Here is a 25505-nt window from a genome sequence, read left to right as displayed (position 1 = left end):
AATATGTCTTTGAAGATGTGTCTTTTTACAAATATTTTGAAAAAAAAAAATAGGTTTTTTTTTTTTTTTTTTTTTTTTTTTTTCATTAGGCTTACTTGTTTTTTTACAAGTAAGCCTAATGGAAAAAAAAAAAAAAATTCAATGCTCTAATGTTATGGGTCTACTGAAAAAATTAATGCTTATTATGTTAAGAGCTAAATGCTTAACAGTATCTAATAGGCTTACTATTGATTTATTTTTCAAAGTCTTTTGCATTATTATCCTTAATGACCAAAATATCAGAAAATCATAATGAAGTAATTTGTAGACTAATATTTGAGTCGAGTTGAACGTATCCAAATTCGAATACAGGTATAAATCGGAAACCTCAGATGTCTCAAAAGTGTATCACAAGGCAAAAATACAGTTTGAGGAGTTTTTTTTTTTTTTTTTTTGTCCAGTAGTAAAGCTGTTAAAACAAGAATAATTTTATTATTTAGTTATTTGATTTTAAAAACTCAAAACACTTTTAAGTTCTCAAGGGAAACCTTGGTGTGCGTAGAGAGAAATAGTTTTACTATTTATACATTCAAGAACACTCAGCTAACAATAGATTGTCCTCATACCAATACTACGAGGGTTTTGAAACTAGGCAAGTCAAAGACAGTGATGACACAGATAACATACGTGCTTTTTTCTGCTTATGATTTATGTGAATGTGATGGTTGTTAACATCGCACACAACCTTCCTATTAGTAGGTTTAGATTTCTTATATGAAATTTTGCAGTTTTGTCAAATTCATTTTAATTGTAGTATTAATGAGAGTGACAATGCATTAAAGTTATCTTTATATAGTACAAAGTCTTTAATCCGGCCAGACTTGTCGGGACTTTGGCGATTTCAGATTATAGATCATCAATTTAAATCTGGTAAGATGGCATGCAGAAATTATAAAATTAAATATATGAAACCGTAATTTATGAAATAAAGAGGGAAAAAAAAAAAAAATATCTGAAATGTTTCAGATTTTAAATTACGTCCAAAGGGGCGTTTTTTAACATTTTGTGTGTTACCTTTCTTTATTAAATATCATGTTCCTCGCACTTAAACCATAAGATCCAGTGCAACAGCAATATCGCAAAATAGTTTTAAAACGAGCATATCTTTAGAATTTCCGATACAGAGACTCACGCGCTGGAGATAAAAATGTTTTTTCTGCACAACGTTGCCATTGCTCGCTTTGAAATCCTTGAGTTTGTTAATCAAAAATTCGTCAAGGTTTTAAAAAATAGGAAATCGATCATAAAACAAATTTCAAATTTGGTCTTCCACATGCTCATATTCGTTGGAGGATTACGTTATTCAAAATTCGATGACTCTATCTACCGTTGTTTTATCACAATACGAGAAATATACATACATTTATGCAGATTTTTCATTATTTAATTTCTTCAAATATAATGCAGGACTCTAACATTTTGTGGCAACAGTTTGAAAAGTGAACCGACATTTATGAGTCCGACGCAAAATGCCAAAACGAAACTAATAGTCCTTCGGGATTCAAATCCCTTTGGACTAATTATGATCTAAAGGGTATCAAAATTAAAAAAAAAAAAAAAAAAAAAAAGCTTAATATTTATATGTTTACTTTATTAAACATTTCTTTCAATGTAAGTTGTTTAAGTTGCTTCGTTTTATGGGCTAATACTTTCTCTTTAATTCTATAAACAGAAATAATTTCTTGTTCAGTTCCACTGCTCAAGTCCTGTAATTGCTGTGCCGAGAATGCCGCCTAACTTGTCAATCGAAATTTTTTTGTTTTCACTAAACTTTTTGTCACTTTCTTCGTGCCTTTATCCATTTTTTCCAGTAATTTCACTTTTTGTTTGATGGACATCGAAACATGCTTTCGCTTTGTAGATCCTTTAGAAGCTCCAGAATCGGAAACTCTTTTTGACGTAATCGAAAGTCCAAGCTTACTTTTTATAAAACTGCTCTAACAGTTTGCAAAAAATAATAAGCCGGATCCAATTAAAAGATTAAGGAACAACGCAATCCGCAACATTAACTGAATTAGATAATTTTAGCCTGGCTTATACCGTCCGTTATACATTAAATGAGCATGCGTAAACGTATTATGCACATGTGTAAACACATGCACATGCGTAAAGGTATTATACGGATGCACAGAAAGTTTGTAACTTTGAGGTCCGGATTTAAGTCTTTGTATTGTACTATTTACCTCTAGGCAGTGTATTATTGTCTAGTTAGTAATGAAATGTACTGTTGTCATTTCATCTGTAAATGTATGTAAAGTATATTTAAGCTGAAAGACTGTAATTGAATGTTAGGTAGGTATGATATATCTGTTGAACAAACATTTTATCTTGTTGCAGTGCACTTTTAATAAATGAAAGACTTATTACTTTGAGATAATGATAGATAATAACCCTTAGTGGGAAATTACTCATGGTAATAATACAGTTTTATGCATCCATGTATTTTTCATCTGCATAATGAATGCAGTTTTATTGGGTTTTAGTGAAAGTTTTCCACCATTGCAAATATCTTGTGTAGAAATATCGTGTGTACAGTTTGTGTTGATATGTTTAATCATACTTTGTCAAACAATTTTTGGCATTTGAAAGAAAAAGCTTTGCTTTAGGACAATGTTGTAAGATTTGTAAAAAAATGTCATTATCATTAAGTACAAGGTGTCTGAAATGGATCATACTACCAGATTAGAACCATCATTTACTTCCAGTTCTGTTGCATTAAGTCAGCTACATGATGTCGTCAAATCGTGTATAGAGTTAGGTACCAATGTTGTATCATATAAGTGAAAGTTTAATACAGAAAGTTCAAAAACAATTACTGTGACACTCGAGAAGCACGGTGCTCTGGCTGCCCTACTAATGTTGATGAGGCCTACCTAAGAAGATCAGCATGCAATCGCTCAATAGCTTGCTAAGGAGTTAGCCATTAGTGCCATGTCCATTAGTCGCATTATGCATCGCAAACTTGACATTCAGTCACTGGATGCCTCATGAGCTGACTCAAGCAGAATTAGGACAGTCGTTGTTCGGGCCTGCACTAATCTGTCAAAATATCAATGGAAGGACAAAATTCTGGACCAAATTGTCACTTGTTATGAAAAATGAATTTACGTCAAACATATAGGCTGAAAAGGAGGTTGGTCTGTGGCTGATGAGCCCGTTGGCATCGTTGCAAAACACAATTTAACTAACAAAACGATCATGCTCTGTATTTGTTGGGATGTCTCGGTATTATCTACAGAGAGTGTCTGAAGAAGGTGAAACCCTCAACAGTAAGGTGTATAAAGAGATGCTAGTCCATATTGACGTTGCCATCAAGGAAAAACGTTGAACTGAATTCTGGCACAAAAAAGTAATGTTCAACAAGATAATGCAAGGCCGTATGTGTCTGCATTCACTGGCTAGACTCTGTACGGACTCGAATGGGATCTTGCACCCACCATATAGACCCGACATTGCTCTTTTAGAATTTTACCTTTTTTGCAGCTACATCTTAGTGGTGCTATCTTGCATTCTATAAGAGACATCCGAAATGAAGTTGATCTGTTTTTGGACTCACTGCCACAAAGTTTCTGGGCCGAAGGCTTTGGAAAACTACCAAACACTGGCAGAAAGGTGGTGATAAGTACCCACTCTAAAGGCCCTGCTTTCATGTTTTCTTTTTATTCAAATTTTATTAAGAACTTTTTTTTTTTTTTGGCTTAAACTTTTGTTATAACCAGATATTAATGAGCTCTGTTGCAATGGTTTTTCTTTGCAAAAGAGTATCTCAAGTGTCTGCTGATATTTCTCTATTTTTTTTTCCTTAGGTTATTTATAATTATTTCTTTTTTTAGATCTGCAAATATTTCCTGGATGCTTTAGAAAATAACAAATATGGTTGGTTCTGGGAATGCCCAAATGGAGCTAATAAATGCCACTACAGGCATGCCTTACCACCTGGTTTTGTTTTAAAAAAAGATAAAAAGAAGGAAGAAAAGTCTGAGCAAATATCTATTGAAGATTTAGTAGAAAAACAGGTTTAATCTTTTTTCTGCATTACTGTATTTATGTTTTGATTACTTTTAGTAAATTAATTTTGAAAATCTGCTTTTTATACAAAATTGGTTTAAAAAAATCTTTTCCTTATATTCTAGAGAGCTCAATTAGGTACCAATTTAACTCGAATTACATATGAAACATTTCAACTGTGGAAAAAGAAAAAGGTAACAAAAATTCTTATAAGTGTTTTTCTCTTTTTAGTTCTATAAGTGTTTAATCATTATCAGCTTCTTAATTTAAAATTATTTGTATTTAGCTAAAAGAAAAGCAAGAGAAGAATAGAAAGGAGGAAGATAGGAAAAGAGCTGAGTTTAAAGCTGGTCGTCATGTTGGGGTATTTACTTCTTATATAACATTTTCACAGAATTCTTAAATCTATAGTTGTTGTAACTCATTTCATCTTTGAATAACCTTTGAATATGTTTTATGAGTACTTTTACTACTATGAATTCTGCAGGTTTTATTTAATTACTAGCGGGCAAGCTCGCTATTCATTGTTCGTGTGTATAAGAGTTCCTAATGTAATTTCGCGGGTATTGGAAATTTGAAACAAACTGCCAGTGTCCAGCGGTTTCGCGCTGTCTGCGCCCGCTTTATTAAAGTTTGCATCCAGAATATACTGCATACACGATACACATGCGTAAAATCACGAAAACACCCATGCAGCCCTTTTTGCAGCTACATCTTTGCAGCCTTTTTTGCAGCTATTTTTTGCAGCCCGCAAATTTTCGGGATTCGAAAGTTGGAACGAACTAACAGTGTCCAGCGGTTACCACTCGTGCAGCCAGCCTGCTCGCCGGGACTCGTAAGTTGGACCGAACTACCAGTGTTTAGCTTTCTTGCGTGGGCTGCGCCTGCTTCATTCACTTATGCATACAGAAGACATTGCATACATGATACACATGCGTAAAATCACAAAAACACCCATGTAGCCTGCCTGCTTGCCGGGATTTGAAAGTTGGACTGAACTACCAGTGTTCATCGATTCTGGGCGGGATGTGCCCGCTTTATGCACATATGTATCCAGAAGACACTGCATACATGATACACATGCGGAAAATCATGAAATCACCCACGCAACAGCCTGCTCGCCAGGACTCGTAAGCTGGAGCGAACTACCAGTGTTCAGCTTTCTTGTGCGGGCTGCCCCCACTTTATTCATTTATGTATCTAGAAGACACTGCATACACGATACAGATGTGTAAAATCACAAAAACAGCCGTGTAACCTGCCTGCTCGCTGGGATTCGAAAGTTGGACCGAACTACCAGTGTTCAGCGGTTTTTAGCGGGCTGTGCCCTCTTTATTCATGTATGCATCCAGAAGATACTGAATATACTGTATACATGCGGAAAATCACGAAAGCACCCATGCAGCTAGCCCGTTTGCCGGGATTCAAAAGTTGGACCGAACTACCAGTGACTTTGACGCCTGCTTTATTCACTTATGCATACAGAAGACATTGCATACACATGCGTAAAATCACAAAAACACCCGTGTAGCCCGCCTGCTCGCTGAGATTCAAAAGTTGGACCGAACTACCAGTGTTCATCAGTTTTGTGCGGAAGAAACTGCTTCCACGATTCACATATGGAAAATCATGAAAACATCCATGCAACCAGCCTGCTCGCCGGTACTCATAAGTTGGAGCGAACTACCAGTGTTCAGCTTTCTTGCGCGGGCTGCGCCTGCTTTATTCATTTATGCTTCTAGAAGACACTGCATACACGATACAGATGTGTAAAATCACAAAAAAACCTGTGTAACCTGCCTGCTCGCCGGGATTCGAAAGTTGGACTGAACTACCAGTGTTTAGTGGGCTGCGCCCTCTTTATTCATGTATGCATCCAGAAGATACTGAATATACTGTATACATGCGGAAAATCACGAAAGCACACATGCAGCCAGCCCGTTCGCCGGGATTCGAAAGTTGGACCGAACTACCAGTGTTCAGTGACTTTGCGGTGCCTCTAATAGGCTGTTGTAGAAAGAGAAATCGCGAAAATTTTTGGGTTTGTTATTCAAACAATAGATTCGTTATTAAAATTCCTTTTTTTTTATAAACTTCAACATAATCACACACAAAATTGTATCAATATATATATATTAATGCGATTAATAATTCATAATTATTTATAATAAGAAAAGTTCTCATATACCGTCTCCAAGGAACACATGTTCAATTTAAAACCCAAAACGAAAAAAAATGTTTAAATTTACAGAATCCGCACAAAGTTTCAACAAAATTGTTTCACAAGAATATAGTTAAATTAAATTTAAATAATTCTTTTGCATCGTTGCTGCAAGGAAAAGCTCATATTCATTTAAAATTTAATTAAGAAATTTGAATCGTAAAAAAAAAAAAATTAATAATTATTATTGTTGCAAACTAATTTACAATATCATTTAAATTCAAAAAGCATATGTAAATTAAGTGGACTTATCCAAAACCATGAAAAAATATATTATTCAAAAAGATTAAATTTATTATTCGAAAAAAAAATTACATATTTAAAAAAAATAGCGCTTTCAGATTTTTTAATTAATATCTCAGCTGATTAAAATTGTACAACTTCAAGAATGCCATCATTTAAATTTAATGTAATATAACAACTTTTACTCAATAGTAATAAAAGAATTAACGTGGCAATAACATATCGTGGCAATTATAAAAACCTGAAATTAAAAAAATGTTAGTTTAAAATGCTGACATTAACGAAATATTTTCAATACACAGTGAGGTAACATGCAATCGCGTGTTTTATTCAAACTTCAGAATATAACCTTGATTTTTATCTCTAACGGTTCAAGAAATTGTAGCCACTCGGAAAGATAAGCGGGAAAATTAGCATTTTCACAGTTTTTTATTAATATCTCAGCTGATTAAAGTCGTACGAAGATGAGAATGGTATCGATGGATTCTGAGAATTTTTTGCAATTCGGCGATATCTGTCTCGAATTTTAACTCAGCACGGTTCCATAGATATTTGGAAAAAAAAAAGAAATTGACACGTGACCTTTCGCCAGCACAAATCTGGAGCAGAAGCAATTGTCCTCGCCCTGGCAGCGCTTTCCAAAAAGCAATTTTATCTCACCTAATTTTGAGACTGTTGCCACTCTAAAAAATGAAATAACGTTTTCGCAGTTTTTAATTAATAACTCCGCTAATTATTGTCGTATGAAGATCGGACCAGTATCGATGGATTCGTTGATTTTTTTGGCATCCGGGGATATGCATTTCGAATTCCAACTCGGCGCCATATCAGAGATATTCGAAAAAACAGAATTTGGCACATAGCCAAATCCCTAAAATAGGGAAAACCCGTGAAAGAAAGTGCAAAACGTAGGGGAAAAATCAGTTTTTAATTAATATCTCGGCTAATTAAAGTCGCACGAAGATGCCGATGGTCAATATGGCGAGCCACGGGCATTCTGAATCCAACGGTACCTTCCGCTATGCTCTGGACCCAGCTGTTCCGGAGGAGATGATGTTACAAACCAACAAACAAACACACAGATGTGCACAGATTTTAATAGTATAGAGTCTTTTAAATATGTTTCCTTCATTCAAATATCTGCATAGGACACATATGAAATCAGAGACATTATATTGAAAATAAAACATAGAAAAAAGTGAAGTAACTCCTTATACCATATAAAGTATAAAAATACAAGTAGGTATTGTTGAGTCTCATATTCTTCGGTAGCATAGACCAGAACTCTTATGACCTAAGTGATTATCACTATGTCTTGTAAAGGTACCACAGAGTCTAAGAAAGGATGTAAAATACCCTTTTATTTAATTCAAATAAAAGTTAACAGAAGGTGTTACTAATGTTTACCACTCAGCCAGCATTTATGACTCAAATAAAAAATAATGAATTTGACTTATCTAAGTAAATGTAAGTTAGCTCAATGACTACACAGGCAGAGAATGCACAAATTGGCTCAGACCTAAAGTCGGCATGACAAGCCTGATGGGAAGAATAACCGAACACTGCAGAATAATGCTTTCAACAGAATCAATTAGCAACATGGCCTTCAGCAGGTGGAACATGCTTTAATTCTATCCTTTAAAACCTACCTTTAAATACTATCTCCTGTCTACCTCATTTGAATACAAGTGAGCTGGAAATTTACATTCAGGCAGGAAAATGGGAAACGAAAAAGACAGTAAAACGCATTAACATAAAATAAGTGATTAGTTAAACTAAATGAATCCTTACAGTATAATTAAGTTTAAATAAGTATACAAAAACATTAATTTGGTCAGCTGCACATTTATGAAACATACTACCGAAACTTACGATTTGTTTTATGCAACTTATTCTTGAATTGCTCTTTCAAAGTAGCCGCAGTATTCCTGATGGTAAGTAGTTAGCAAAGGCTGACCATGCAAGCTGTTGGTCTGGATTCAAATCCTGGGTAAAGCTTAGATGTTTGTGGCCTTAATCTCGGTGCAAAATGGAATCATTTGAAATTTATTGATCTAACAAAGATTTTTGTCTTTGTTAGGTCCATAGATAAAGAGAAAAGAGGTGCAAGTGTACTTTTAGTAAAATTAATACGGAACCTTATTTACTTTTCCTTTATTAAAAAGTCAATCAAATAAAATCATCATGTTGGGGTCCTCATAATGCTATGGAGAAAGCTTAGTCATGCAACGTACTCATGTAGTTATAATTGATGTATATGTTGTTTTAATCTCTGCAGTTTACCACAGTCCAATGAAATTTAAAAATTAGTGGTATAAATATTTTGCATATGTACCAGATGAAAACCTGTGTAATGTGTTGAAATATAACAGTTTAAACCTTTTGAAGTCCTACCCTCCCATGACAGTCTGGACTTCAGCAAAAGTTGGTAGCAAGATGAAGCTGTTCAAAAATAGGCATCTAATTGAAAGGAAATGTTTCCGTGTATTTGCCATTTATTATCAGTTATTACTCACAATTCATGAAAATTATATTAACTCTTACAAAGGAATTTTTGGTAAACTGAGCCTGTATTCTTGGACAACATCTCAAAAACTAAACAGTGAATAGCTTCTGTAAATTGTTTATATTTTTAATACACAGTCCAATCACATTAATGTGCCCACCTGTTAAAAGCCAGAATAATCAAATTTCATAGAGCGGACAGCTGCGAGACGTGCAGGAAAAGAGTCAATTAGGTTCTTGAAGGTGTTCCACTGGGATGCTGAGCCCTGCCGAATCCAGTGCAGTTGTCAGCTGCGCTAGATTTTCCGTTGAGGGTCCATGGCGCGAACAACCCAACCGAAGTGGTCTTAATGATTCTTGACTGGGTTTAAATCCGGGGAGTTTGTTGATCGGAGGAGTATGGTAAACTCATTCTGGTGCTCTGCGAACCACGCACGTACACTGCAAGCTGTATAACACTTAATATTCTCCTGCTAGTAGATGCCATCATTCTGTGGAAAAAGAATTCGCATGTAGTTGTGGACATCGTCCGCAAGGACACATACATATTTCTGTTGATACATCGTGCCTTCCACAATGATGAGAGACACACAATCCCAGAGAATGCCACGAAAGCTTTCCCCAAACTATAATGTTCCCTCCTGCAGGTTGGACAATTCCGGAAGTTGCGTGCTTTCCGACGTTTCACCCCGTATGCACCAATGTCCATCTGTCCAATGGAATATAAAACGTGATTCATCGGAAAAAGCCACCTGTCACCACTCCGTGGACGCCCAGTTGCAGGACCGGCGTGCAAATTCCAGCCTTTGTCGCCGTTGAACTGCCATCAGCATAGGTGCTTTAACCACGCGTCTGTTGCCCAAACCCATACACGGTAACATTCGATAAATCGTTGTTGAGGAGAAACCATTGGTAGCCCCTTGGTTCATCTGGGCGGTCAGTTGCTCAACGCTTGCACATCTATGCACTAGAACGCATCTCCGCAGCCGTCGTTCACCTCTGTCAAATATGGCCGTGGTGCACCACGTAATCACGTCGCTTATTTTGGATACTGCCATTTTGCTATCCACGTTGTACTTTTACCACGACGGCATGCGAACAGTTTATAAAATTAGCACAGTTTCGGAAATGCTTCCACCCTTAGCCAGAAAACCAATGATCATGCCTATTTGGACGTCAGATAAATCGTTCCGTTTCTGCATTTACACCAATGGCTGCAATGTTTTTTTATTCTCTCGGACACCCTTTATATATGCTCCACTGCATAGTGCTGCCACCTGCCTTCTGTGGTTGGTCATTTCACGTTGACATCGAAAGTAGGTGGTGGTCATATTAATGTGACTGGACTGTGTAATTTGGTGATTCTAAAAGCCTTTAAAAATACTTACCAAATGGGAATAAGTCTTTAATATTTGTAAAGCATCCATATCTATGACTTCTCAAACTGGAAATTTTTATTACGTTTTTACAGCTGTTAACCAAATTAATTAGAATGCTTGGAATTATGGACAGTCTGTTAATTTCAGATTTTATTTTTTACATTAGTATATCAATAAACATCTTAATTTTTTGATAATGTAATTAATATTTAAATTGACTCAATATATTTTATCATAAAATTTTAAAAAATCTGATCTTTTATAATACTATTTTTTAGAAATATATGATGTGATGTATTGTGATTTATGAAATTCAGTTACTTAATATACTTGTATTTTAACAAGAGTTATTGTTTAAAATAGCTTAGTGGACGAGATATGTTTACATTTAATCCTGATATGGCTACTGATGATCAGACAGAAGAAGGAGAAGCTGCATTTGATATGAAAACTAGGGAAGAAGAAGAAGTATGAGTTTTATATTTCATATTCCTTTTTTTATGCTTCCTCATCCTCTAATTTAAATAATATTATTTGCATCATTCCACATTTTATTAATTTCATCATGTGTTCTTATTTAAGATATTAATTTTTATTGTTAAGACTTTTCCAGCAATTATTGTAAAGTAAGCCTAATATATTCTGCATATATTAAGACTTCTGAAATTTGGTAGTTCATACTGAACTAAGTGTCCTGCATAGGCTGGCTATATGAATTTTTCATGATTTTTCTCATGAATATGAACCAGTTTCAGATAGAAAGCTCTTTAGGAAAGATCCTTTTCTCTGAGCAGATTGTTGTTGTGTGTTTTGCCGTAATGAGTTAACTTATTTACCAACTATTACAAAGTAGTTTGACCTTGAGACAAGTCTTCTGATTTTTGAAATTGGCATCAGAAAAAGTTCAACCCAACTCTACTGAATTGTTCAAACTGTGAGTTAAATTTAGTAGTGCATAATTTACAGCCATGGACAGTTTGCATTAAATATTATGTAAAATAATTTTAGCAGCAACAGATAATAAGTTTTAAATTTTCTTTCAATGTTTGATATAATTTAATAATTTAAATAAATTGGTAACTCAGTATATGTCATTAATCTATTCCAGGTCCTTGTATGTTTACCAAACTAATCCAATGTGAAATAAAGAGAAAATAATTAATCCATTCTCATAAAAAAATCCTGTAGTTGTTAAAATAACACTCTTTAGTACTAAAATACAAATGCAATGTGTGAAATATATACTATACATAAATGAAACAATGCACACGAATACTGTATATAAATGTTTTTCTGCTATCCAGATCAAAAGCAGTTTTTTGTGATACTGTGGCATTTTCAGTCTTTGCTTGGTAATCAGTTTCATTCCCCTTGAAACATTAGCCAATAACATTTTTTTTCCATAATTTTAGACACCATTGTAATCAGCATATAGTATGCAGTAGCTAAGTCTCAGATATGCATGTCATTTTCATACTTTACAGCAATCTCTTTTTTTTTTCGCACTTCCATGAGGATCCTAAAAGTTTTCTTTATTGGTTGACTGTTCTTGTTAGATTTTCTAAAACTCACTTTTAATGAATTTACAAAAATTTTATATAAAAAAACAAAATCACTTGAAAATTCAGAGTTGGTTTAGAGCATGGGTTGTTTGCTGAATAGTAGCAACACATGTACTGATGTTCATGAGCAGTCCTAATGGTCTCTTGAAAGAGATAAACATGTGTAGTATATGCAATTGTGACTTATTGAACTCCTGTTGTATTTCAAGCAACTATCATATACTAAACAAAAATTTTCACATCCAAACAAGTTGGATGTATTTCAAAGCGAATGTATACCGAGGTACCACTGTAATCATTTTCGAATTTAGCAATTCAAATACAGCTGCTATTCAGTATTGACTCATTGAACCTGAGTTGTATTCGAGATAAATATTATACATCAAACAAAAATGAAATACATCCAAACAAGTTGAATGAATTTCAAAGCGAATGTATAGTTAAGTACTACTGCAATCATTTTCGAATTTAACATTTTAAATCCAATTTGAGCAATTAATGTGGATATTTTCATCATTCATTATGGTAATGAGTTAAAATGTTAATATACTTTATTGATCATGATGCAGTCATACATATAAGACAATGCAAAATTTGTGAAATGATCATGCATATAAGATGACTCACACATGTGAGCCTGATATGTTGCAGATGTTAAGAGAAACATATTAAAAAAGAGGTAATTAAAATAGTCCTAATTGTCATATTTACCGATATAGTTCCATTTAATGTTAAGAAATATGTGATTAATTATCTTAATGATTGCTTAAATGTCCTTAATTTTCAAAAGGACATTTAAGCAAACATTCTTGTATGTTGAGATTAATGCTGATGCTGTATAATACGAGGGCTATCCAGAAAGTAGATTACGTTTTGGAATAAAAAAATAAACAAAGTATAGGAAACAAATTTTATTATATACAGATGAAAGCCACACTCAAATACTACTTTTCTACATAGTCACCATACAAATTAAGGCATTTATCGTAGCGATGTACGAGCTTGGAAATTCCTTCGTCGAAAAATTCGGCCGCCTGCGCCTTCAACCACTTCGTTACCTCTTCTTGCAGCTGTGCGTCGTCATCAAAACGCTGCATAGCCAGCCACTTCTTCATTGCTGGGAATAGGTGGAAGTCGCTCGGTGCCAGGTCGGGACTGTACGGCGGATGAGGAAACAACTCCCACTTAAAAGATTCAAGAACTTTACGAGTGACATTTGCCGTGTGGGGCCGGGCGTTGTCGTGAATCAACAAGATCTTAGAGCTCAACATTCCTCTGCGCTTGTTTTGAATTGCTCTTCTGAGTTTTTGGAGAGTTTGGCAATACCTTTGAGAGTTTATTGTAGTGCCTCTTTCCAGGAAGTCCACCAAAATTACACCTTTTCTGTCCCAAAAAACAGTCGCCATCATCTTCCTTGCCGACATTGTTTGCATGCATTTCTTGGGTTTTTGGGGAGAACTTGTGTGCCCCCACTGCATTGATTGCAATTTCGTTTCACAGTTCACATGTTTCACCCATGTTTCGTCACCAGTAACGATGCGATCGAGTAAAGAGTCACCATCCTTATGGTAAGCGTCCAAAAAGTTCAACGCTGCAGCCATTCGCTGATTTTTGTGGTCCTCTGTCAAGATTTTTGGAATCCATCTTGCACAAAACTTGTGGTAACCAAGCTTTTCGCTGATGATTTCGTGCAACAAACTTCGCGAAATTTGTGGAAAACTCAAAGAAAGTTCCGTTATTGTGAAATTTCGATTTTCACGGACTTTAGCATCGACTTTTTCGAGAAGTTCGGCGGTCACTATGCTGGGTCTCCCACTTCGATCTTCGTCGTGAACATTGGTTCGGCCATTTTGAAATCTTATGACCCACTGACGCACTCCACCTTCAGTGATAATGTTGTCCCCATACACTTCACGAAGCTGCCGATAGATTTCTATCGGTTTACAGTTTTTTGCAGTCAGAAACCTTATTACTGAGCGCAGCTCGCGGGATTTTCAATTAACGCAGACATTTCAAACCGTCACAGTATCTGAACGGAGCACAGCACGAACCTCTCACTAGCACGGCTAGATGCAGACTGAGCTGCGCAACGCTCTGACCCCAAGATGGCCGCGCTAGCCCCGCCCCTAGCGGACACAGACGGAAACGTAATCTACTTCCTGGATGGCCCTCGTACTATCTAAAGATGTCTATCTAAAGTCTATCTAAAGATGCTCTACTTTGGTTAAAACATTTGCAGAAAAGTAATGACTAAATTCTTTTCTTATTAGTGGGTGTTAGCTTAATGTTTATTGAATATAAAAACCTATCATCCAGAACAGTACAAGTGTTCAGGTTTAACAGAAGCATCTTTCCGCAATTCAGCACATTATTGTTTTTTGAGCAAAGGGCAGAACCATTAAAGATTAAATATGACATAGGGCCACCTCAGATGTCATTTGTGCGGGAATACAGTTTGATTTGGATGCCTACACACAGCACATATAAACATCTAATACTCTCCTCAGGAATATTTCACTAGATCTGGTTTAATCATGTATTGGGGTCAGATACATTTTGCGATGGCTGGAGCCATGTATAACCGCATTGCAAATATGTTCATTGGGTGAGAAGTTGGGCAACTGAGATGTCCATGATGTTACAGAGAAAGTGTATAGCAATGTGTGTTGCATGCAGATGGGCATTTTAAGGTTAAAAAATAATCCTGGCAGCATGGGTACTACAATGGGGGGGGGGCAGGATTGTTGACATAACAGTGGCAAGTTATAGCTACGATTAGGATGACTAAAGGGTGTGGAGGTATTATACGCAACAGCACCTCACATGGTAATGACAGGCATGATAGAAGTTTGCTGCACCCCAAAAAGCTATGAGATGAGGTAGCATTGGCTTGGTCACCTCTACATATAGATGCAGTAGTCATTGAAGCCAAAGCAATGCAACTCCAGTCTGTTTTGTTCCACCCAGCATTGCCACAGCATACATTGTTGGTCATAAACTAATTTTTGTGGTAGAAGTTGCAAGGGATACCAGCAGTGCTGTTATCATTCAAAGATTCTAGACATCAAGTATCCCAGAGAGGGGTAGGTTCCCTGAACGAGGGCAGTATGTACATTTGCTCAGTTTGTGTGTTGAGTTGTACTCTCCAGCTAGCCATTGCCCTCCACTTGTTGGTGAATGTTAATTGGAATCTCTACTAACATTTTCATCTCACTGTTTCGTTACTCTATACTTCTCAGAAGGTTGTGGTTTCTGGAACTAGCTAATTTGCATATGCTCATTGGGCAGATCTCTGAGGTATTTTTCTTGGCCACGGCCAGCAGTATTACCATGGAAACTAGTCCCAATTTACATAGTGAATTAGTGCTGGACTTTTGTATCTGCTTGCTTAGTCCATTATGGTACTTCTGTATAAGGTCTTTGTGGGTTTAGTGACTTACGTAGCTGGAGTTGTAGCATTTGTATATCAAATGTAGTTATGCATTTCATTGCCCTTTTTGAGTTATATTTCTTCCTTCAATATATTTAATAAGAAATTAAGATAGTTAAGAACTCCAGCTATCACTTAGTCAATAATTTTGTTATTTTCCCATTTAACTTCTTATCTTTTCATTTAAATTATTCTTTTTATAATAATATATGTACATTTTAAAGTCATATATATATTTTTTCATTTTTATAGAATGTTCCATGCTTAGAAATATCATCTGAATTTTTGAATACTGAATTAAAAGGTGTAGATGGTGGAACTGTTGCATCGGTTAGACATTGGGAAAATACTCAAGGTCTGTATAGTATTACTTACAAATATTTTAATTTCAGAAATTTCTGAACTGTGAAGTGCATATTATTCAGAATATAATTGTATACTTTGATATGTGTGCTCTTATATTATTTAAGAATATTTCTAAAAGATTTGTTTTGTATTTTTGTGACTTTCTTATCTTTAAGTCACATACTTTAATAATTTGTTATTGATTATTGTTCTATAATGATCTCATGTGTGAAAGCTAGATCATTAAGTTCAAAGTTAAATATCTAATTGAAATTTCCATCATAGCAGTCTTTTTTTTTTTTAATCTCTCATAAATTTGGTATTGCGTATGGATCATATTTGTTTAAGATATATTTAGCTAGCTTAAAAAAATACCTTTTAGCCCAAAAGACGATAGCTCAGAAGGGCTATTAATTTCGTTTTGGCGTTTTACATTGAAACTTTAAATATCCGTTTGATTTTTTATATTATTGCCACCAAATATTATCGCCCTGTGTCATGTTTAAAGAAATTAAATAATGAATAATCTGCATAAATGTATGTGTGTTTCTTGCATTGCGATAAAACAACGATACCTGAAACCATCAAATTTTGAATAACAGAATCCTGCACTGAATATGGGCATCTGGAAGCCTGAATTTGGAATTTCTTTTATTATCGATTTCATATTTTGTAACACTTTAATAAATTTTTTATTAGCAGATCCAACGATTTCAAAACGAGCAGTGGCAATACTGTACAAAAAAAGTATTTTTATCTCCAGTGTGCGAGACTGTGTATTGGAAATTTAAAAAATTTGCTCTTTTAAAATTATTTTGTGATATTGCTGTTGAATTGAATTTCATGGTTTAAATGCGAAGAACATGATATTTAATAAATAAAAATAAAACACAAAACGTTAAAAAGGCCTTTTGGGGCATAATATAAAATATGAAAAACTTTCAGATTTTTTAATTTATTAACCATTCTTTTCCTCCATCGGTTTTATACGATAGTCAAATATTGATATAATTTTAGAGATACCAAGTGAAGTCCATGAATCTGTGATTTCAAGAGATTGGGGGGTGGGAATGAAGTCTTTGCACAAGTTATTTAGCTATTTTAGTTTATATTTATTACAGTCACAATTTTAATTTAATAGCTGCAACCGAATTCTATTAAAATTAGGCATCGAAGAAACTTTAGACCATGGTTCTTTTTTTAATTTATTACAGTTAATAAATTTTAAACAGTTCTCAAATTAACAAAAATTTATATAATCCATCTAATATAAAGCATTAAAAATCAAATTAAATGGTCTACAAATTAGAAAGTTAGTACTTACTATGGTTCTTGCGCTGATTAAGTCTTCATTTTCTATTTGTTAACTGAATATAAATTTAGGATTTAATTAAAATATGAATTATTTCTACAGCAGACCTTTACAATGATGCCCAATTAAAACAGAACAATTGGGAAGGGGCAGTCTGGTCTGGAACAATTGGTCTGTCCTAAGCAGAAGGAATAATGATGGACTATATAATTCAGGCTTTTTTTTTTTTTTTTTTTGATAGAGAAATTTATGTAACGAAATTGTTTAAAAAGCAAGCATTAAATCTTAAGGTATCCTGCAATAAACCTCCTAGACAAAGCATTCTGAGAAATTAATGTATTTCAATTGTTTGGAATTTGTTTGCAATTATTTAAATAGATGTCCTCAAAGCATGCCTTGCTGCCATTGCTCAAGCTGTCAGTGCTAGGGTGCTGCAGTGACAGTTTTCTTTCTGCATGTTAAAAGATATCCAGGTTTCGAGTTCAATCGAAACCAGTTTTTTGTTAAATATTATATAACATAAAATTCATTCAGACTTTTATTTTCCTTAACATTAGTGGATTTAGTTCAGTTCGTTTTCTCGAACATAATATTCATAAGCACATTTTATGCATAAATAGTTTTCTGTTAAAACTGAAAGAATCCCCTATATCTGTATTGATTTAAAGCAGGCAATTTATCGTAATAAGTATAAAATATTTTGTAAGACATTACATGTGTTTGCATTATTATATTGATATAAAATTTATATATACTGAACATATATTTTTATGAATCTCCAATTTACAAATTGCTCCTTTTAAAGCTATTGCATTGGTCCAATAAATCTGTTAATTTCTGCTGTGATTAATAAACTACAGTTGCACATTCGTTTATAAGCCAAAGTTCTTTTTTTTTTTTAAATGAATGTTGGAAATTTGAACAAGAAAAAATTAAATCTCTAGGAAACCTTGGATATGAAAATTTGTAAGCAATTAAATCTTTCAAAGAGGTGAGAGAGGACAGCGATTTGCCTTCACAGATGAAATTTGCAACACATTTTATAAGCACTAATTGGCTTGCAGGAAAGGAAAGGAGTAGTTGCAAAGGAACTTATTTCTTCTAATAAAATATTCCATTAGTAGATTATCTTGTGGGCATAGAATTTATTGGCATTTGTACAGTAAAGCAACTGTCTTCATTTGCCCCCAAAACTTTAAAATGTGTATTTTTTGTCTTTCTGCTAAGTAATTTTTAGTTTCTTAGCTATGTCTAATGTAAAGAAGAGAATGTGTTTGTACAGAAGCTGTGTAACAGAACACATCGCTAGGAAAACCTTTGACAACTATAATAGAAGCACTAGACTGAAAAGGTCATCTCCTGTGCAATTTGACAAAGATATTAGAGCAGTTCTTGGCCTCGATCACAGCAAATTTTCCATCTTCCAAGAGCCATCATTTCTTTCCAAGCTTCATATGAATTCTAAAATAATACTCAACTTAAATCCATGCAATAAAAAAATTGATTGATATCATTAAACTGAAAGGGATCAGCACTGTTGAACAGTATCCAAAAAAGGACTTGTATATGCTTATACAGATGGTTCATCTGATGAGATAATTGCTAATGAAAGGAGGTACTGGAGTATTTCTGACTACCTCACTTTTTAACACAAAATTGGGATTGGAGCCATAGTCTTTAACTTCACTTGCAATTTTTTGGCAGTAGCAGAGGCACTTTATGTGTATAGATCCCTTTCCATTTCTGAGCAAGCAAAAGGATTTATTGTCTTCTGTGACTCAAGGGCTGCTCTACAGGCAATCCCAGATGGAAGTTACCTGATCACAATAGGATACACTTTTGCCTAAAAGAACTTCAAAAGTTAGATAAGGTCTTATGGTCTTCAATGGCTGAGAGCTCATGTCAACATCATAACGAGAATGCAGATAAACTGGCAAAAGATACTCGAAATCTCAATAATAATAGTAACATAAATGAATGCAAATGCCATAGCTAAATGCAGATTGATGGAGCTTTCAATTCCAGTAAAGCACCAGCTTCATAACATCAATGGAGGTTGACTTATAATTAAAACCATAGTCAGAACCATAGAACTGTCCATCGCAGAGGATTGAAAATTGACAGAGAGGGTAGGAAAACCTACAGGAACTGTAATAACTGCTCGAACACAGAACTGACAACTGCACACATTTTTGATTGTCTGGTCATCCTTGCTGAATTGTTAAAAATTGGGGATCTTGTTTAACCCGTTCACGATGGGCATCTCTGTTACCGAAGCGTTGTCTTTGGATGGTATGTTAACCAGATGTTTCGTCTTGTGGGGACGGGGAATATGTGCTGCTAAGCCTGACTTTGGAAAAAAATTCGTATAAATTAAATTTTTCGTCCAATTTTTGGTACATTATGAGAAGAACATTCAGGTAGTTGTCAGAATTAAATTTACAGCTTTATTATTATATTTTCCTTAAAAAATTTATAAATACTCATTCTAGAATAATATAATTTTCCCCTTATCCCACAAATAAATATATATATGGAAAAATATACAAACAATTGTAGATTTTATTTAACACAACACAAAATAAAATATTTTTTTAAACTGTCTTTCATAAAAATTCAACGTGCAAGCAACGAAAAAGAAGCAATATTTCAAAAAAGAGACAGTGTATGATGTTCTTTTAAACATGAGTGTACGCAAAGACCAACATTGCATATGTCACAGGAATAGAATATCTGCTGCTATTTTACTCAGAAAATTTGACTCATTTAGCATTTATGTATGTTGTTCTACCGTCAGATAGTGCTTTCGTTTTGCCATTTAAAAAATAAACCCCCCTTTCGCTAAGCGACGCAAAATGGTCGCCTCAATGCCGGAAAACTCAAAGAGTAATAAAAAAGTCTCTATTGATAGAACATCTACTCTACTATAATGGGATAAAAAAAAATTAATAAATTAAAAAGTATTCCAGATCATCGAGAACATGTTCATTTGTTGATATAAAATGACACAATAAGAGCCATTACATTATTCAACACTAATGAATTAGCATTTGTGTATATTCTACGTTCAGATACTGCTTTCGTTTGCCATTAAAAAAAAATACATTTCGCTGACAATGCAAAATATTCATCTCAATGCCAGAAAAATCTAAGAGTAATATAAAAAAGGAAAAATAAGAGTAATAAAAAAAAAACTCTAATGATAGAACATCTATCCCAGTATATCGCAAAAATAAAAATAAAAATAAAAAGTACCTCAATGCAGCAAGAACACATGCATTTGTGTATATCAAATAATGCAGTTAAAGAGACATTACATTGCTCAACACCCACCCACGAACCTCGCTCTCATTCCGAAACGAAATACCAAAAATAAAAAACATTGCGTAGGAATGTACTTAACTTTTGATATATTTCACCATAACAGACATACAGCTACATATAGCAGCAACAAAAAATGCTAATTAAATGTTCTATTTAAAAAGTCAAATATGGTACACCCAGCCATAGAGTGAATTAAATGGCGATTCAAATATGACACACCCGGCCGTGAGGTAATGTTTGCTGCTGATGCATATATGACATGCCCGTACTGAACAGGTTAAGAGACCGAACCTCTATGATGATAACATTTTGTGGATTGTCAGGGCTGTCATCTTCACCCATGGCACTATTTGAGTATACTTTATTATAGACATGACAACAACAAAAAAAGTTTGTAATGTCACAGAAAAATACTTACCTTTCATTTCAAAAATAGACTTCAAGTCATAAGCTTTATAAAGTACTTTCTCCCTCCTACCATCATGCTTTTGTGGTGTAATGGTAGCACACTCAGTACATATTTGAGAGGTCCAGGTTCGAGTCCCAACCAGGGCATTGCTCATTTTTCATGTCTCCTGCTTCAGAAAAACTAATGACTCTACAGTGGTGCCCAAACTGAAAAAAGGTGAAATGATGGGAAATAATTCATCACCACCAGGATTTGGTGATTGAGTCTTCTAATCCCCAGCTGCCCTTTAAAAGGGGCAATATATAAATAATAAGGTATTTTCTCCCTCCTACCAGCGTGAATTCGTGGTGTAATGGTTGCACACTCTGTGCATATTCAACAGGTCCATTGCACATTTTTCACATCTCCAGCTTAAAAAAACCTAATGATTCTACAAGCTGACTAAAAATTTAAGTGACATCATCTGAATTTCTGAAACGTTTATGTACAAAGTACAGAAGTACATATATACTGTCATTATCAAGTGGATGTAAGAAGGTCTGAACATTATTAACACTACATAAAAGTGAAAATTTACTTCTCCTTGATGTTGAAGGCATTAAAAAATTTGAAAACAAATTTATGTATAAAATTTGTAACTTTTAACCAACCTTTCTCAACTTCTGGCAAGGAATATGGAAAGAAGTTATAGTAAAGACTTAAATCATAATAGCTGGTTAATTAGCATAAGATACTTTACAAATCTAATAACCTCGCTCTTAGTTTAAGTGGTCCCACTAGTGACCGAGTGGTTAAAGCTTACTGATAGTTTGTCCCAGAAACTTATCCAGGCAAACCAGCTGGCTGAATTTTTTCATGATTTTCCCATGTGCAACATGAATACAAACCACATTTCCTTGAAAAAGTCCTCCATGAAGGCATTCCTTCCTTTAGGCTTGCGTTTCTTAAACTGTGGGTTGCGACTCACCAGGTGGTCGCGAGACCTGCAGCAAGGATCACCAAATATTTAGCAGTTTTGATGTTTCTTTAACTTATAAATAATTTTACAATTACCAAATATATCTGAAAATAGATAAAGATAAGACAATACAGACAAAGAAAAAAGGAAATTATTTCAACGCATTTTTTTTAATAGAAACGATCATTTTACTTGCTTTGCATGTGACACTGTCATTTCGTCTGTTACTTATTTAAAATCTTCACATTGTTCTATGTCTTAAAATTAGAAATTAAAGTAAATGACCTAAAACTGCAATAGTATATTACAGTACAAGTGAAAAAAATTGACAGTTTCACACACGCGTGTGGCGGATTTGCGCAATGCTTATTGGGTCCCACATAATTTTCGTAAATATTATGGGGTTCTGGGGGTTGCGAAAAATCTCAGTGATAAAAAGGAGGTAAAAAAGTTTAAGAAGCCCTACTTTAGGCAGATAATCTCTATGTGCTTTGCCATATTTAAAATAAACAATTAACCTAATTTATATGCGGTTTTGTAGCGTATATTTCAAAACTAAGGAAATCCGAAACTCTCCCGAAGTCTAGTCTAATGATTAGAATTTAGGTCTTCACTAATCGCATTTTGATTTTTAAAAATACGAGTTTATTCTAAATCCTATGTTTACATAAAAATATATTTTGCTTTGAAAAAAGGGTCTAAATGTAAACAACAGTTTAAGAAATTTAGTATTCAGTAAAGGCCACGAAATGTCATTGCTTATAAAAGATCTTCAAATGTTTTTTATTTTTTGCCTTTGCCACACAGTTGTAGTAGAAGACAGCATGGCTTACCTTTGCCGTTTCTGAAGTATTGTTTGATGTACTCAGGAGTATTGAATGCATGTATGATACACAATTTTGAAATCAGAAAAATAAACTTTGTTGCATATAAAATGACAATAAGTAAAATAGTAGACGATAAAATGGTGAATTACTCTTATGAAAGAAAAATATGAATAAACTTTTGATTAACATTCTTTATATTTTTAAAAAATAGCTTTTCAGATATTATTAATTAATATTCATTAGGGATTATTAATTAAAATGTGTGATGTAGCCGTTCCTCAATAGACACAAATGCCGGCTAGCTTTAAAAGGATTTATTAACAGAGCACACAGGAACGGTTACAAACAAAAGAAATATATATAAAAATGAAACATAAACGAAATGGAACATCAAACATTGAGAATAACATAGCATAGTAAGCTATCATCATGGCGGCTGGAGGTCGACTGATGTTTTTTCATATCGCCACGAGATGGCGTTTAAATAAAATAGTTCCGTTACAGTTCATGAGTTCATGGCGTGAATAAAATAGTTCAGTTACACTTAAATAGGTCTGTTACATCCTCCCCCTCTGACTTCGTAGACGTCTCGGCAAGAAGGCAGGAACTGACATTTGTCTACTTTGTGCAGCGGGCGGAGAATCAGGTGAATGGGCTCCAGTTTGACGAGGAGTAGATTTTGCGTCATCAGCACCTTGTGCAACAGGTGCAGATTCGGATGGTATTACTCGTTTCGGGCGTCCTCTTTTCTTTAAGGGAACCACTGGAGTTACACGAGCTGAGTTTTGAAACTTATTTCGATCTTGATATGGATTCAATGCTGAAACGTGATACTTGCCGAGAATTTTGTCTGGTTCATGAGGATCGGCAAGATCATAAGTGGTTGGAGATCTTGTAGTCACTATCACATAAGGACCATCTCTCTTGGGCATGAATTTAGCAGTTTTCTTCAGTGGACCTTTGCTGATTGGATGGAGGGTGACCCAAACTTTATCTCCAGGAACGAATTTCAGTGTTTCTCTTCGTTTTCTGTCAGCATAACGTTTCTGTTTATCTTGATGCAATTCGACTCTTTCTCGTACCTGTTGTACATTTCTTGCAAAACGTTTCAAATATGGAGTAATTTCGGGAACAAAATTATCGTTCTCAATTACGGCTTTTATATCATGCTTTACATCATCTAAGGTTCGTAACTCTCGTGCAAATTGAAGAAAAGAAGCAGAATGTCCAGTTGAATCACATTTGGCTGTATTCAAAGCAAACCTTATTAATGGCAGTTTATCCTTCCATGATTGATGGTCGTTACCAACAAGTATTGCTAAACGTGGTTTCAGATCTCTATTCTTCATTTCAACTGGGTTAGATTGTGGGTGATAGACAGGAGTAAGACTTTGATCAATGTTCAAGATATAGCATAGTTGTTGCATAACAGCACTAGTAAACTGGGTACCATTATCACTTATTATTTTCCTGGGTAACCCAAATCGAAGGGCAACTTCTTCCAAAAGAATAGTGGCACATTCTCTGGCCGTGGCTTCCTTTAAAGCAAATAGTTCTGTCCACTTCGTAGCACAGTCCTGCACAATAAAAATCCATTTTTCACCAGACGGTGTTTCAGGAAGGGGACCGAAAATATCAATTGACAAGGTTTCAAAACGTTGAGCATAGACTGGAATTTGAAGTAAGCCAGATGGCTTTTGATTAGTGGTTTCTCCCCCTACTTTGAAGACAGTGTGATATTTGTTAAGCAATGCATCAGTTGCAAGCCGTTGGGCTGTAGTTAATTGCTGTTCTTCATTTTCTCGTAGTCGGTAGTCGTTTACAACAACTGGGGTTTCTTCCAGTACTTGGGATTGATGAGGTTTCACGAAGCTATATTTTCTTCGAGGTTCATCAGAAAAGTTCCACTTATTTTCAGCAAGATTTAAAACAATTTTAGCTTTTTGAAGAAAGTCAGTTCCTAACAAAGTCGAGTTATTCTTGGCATCAGGCAACACAAGGAGCGGAGTTTTGAACTCTCTGCCTTCGAGAAGAATGATTTGTTCGGTGCGAAGTACCTCTTTTTCAGATACCAAACCATCAGCGAAAGACACCTGTAGTGTTGTCTTTTCAAATACTGCATCTTGTTTTTGCAGAATATGATAGAGGGATTCACTTGCAATTGAGTGACTAGCACCAGTGTCGGCGAAAGCTGTACCGGAAACACCACCAATACTAATTCGAAATACAGCAGTCCGAGTGGAAGATAAACAGGATCAGATTTGGATAGTGCCAAAATTTGATGAATTTGAACTCTTTGGGGGGTTACAGTCTGAACATTTAGACTTGATAAAACCAGTTTTTCCGCACCCATAGCATGTTAAAGGAGGTCGCTTTTCCTCTGTTTGTTGCTGACTACGATTTAAAAAGGTTTTATGAGTTCCCTGTATATCACTTGTTCGATTTTCTACTTTGTGTTTGGATGGATTAGCCGGTTTGTAAGAATAGTTCCGCCTGCCAGGAAGTTGAGTTTTATAGTTCGTATTTTTAACACGTACAGCTTCATAATCATCCAATTTCTGTACTAATTCAGATGAACTCTTTATTTTTCCCCAAGTATCAATAAAATGCTCCTTAACGTCACTACTGACTCTTCTTTTAAGCTGATCCGTCAGGACCAAGTCTTTGAGTGATTCAAAGTCTGTAACATCGAGACTATGGAGCCACTCTTCGAGATAATTGCTTAATTCGTAAGTAAAATCTTTCCATAAAGACCCAGGGTGTTTTTGGTGTGTAGTAAGTTTAATTCGAAATGATTCAGCATTTAATTTGAATCTTTGTAGCAGAATCTTCTTGATGTGAGAATAATCTTCTAACTTGTCTTTTGGTTCTCTTAAAATAATTTGCGAAATGTCTATAGGCAGAAGAGGTAGGAGATGAGTGATGTAATCTATTTGTTTTATA

The 25505-nt window shown here is 34.7% G+C and overlaps 1 protein-coding gene across 1 annotated transcript in view; it reads left to right on the top strand.

Moving 5' to 3' along the window:
• LOC118199532 (zinc finger CCCH domain-containing protein 15) overlaps positions 1 to 25505 on the top strand; it is a 76758-nt gene that overhangs the window by 42356 nt on the left and 8897 nt on the right. Inside the window, exons 7-11 of the mRNA XM_035371422.2 lie at positions 3873 to 4055; positions 4173 to 4241; positions 4334 to 4411; positions 10759 to 10863; positions 15640 to 15742. Of these exons, the coding sequence (XP_035227313.2) occupies positions 3873 to 4055; positions 4173 to 4241; positions 4334 to 4411; positions 10759 to 10863; positions 15640 to 15742 (538 nt within the window). The remainder of the gene's footprint in view (positions 1 to 3872; positions 4056 to 4172; positions 4242 to 4333; positions 4412 to 10758; positions 10864 to 15639; positions 15743 to 25505) is intronic.

The sequence above is a fragment of the Stegodyphus dumicola genome, chromosome 2 (assembly GCF_044657685.1).
Source record: "Stegodyphus dumicola isolate Sdum_Otavi_A_Nest chromosome 2, ASM4465768v1".
Taxonomy (NCBI): Eukaryota; Metazoa; Arthropoda; class Arachnida; order Araneae; family Eresidae; genus Stegodyphus; species Stegodyphus dumicola.
This window is presented reverse-complemented; position numbering and strand designations above follow the sequence as displayed.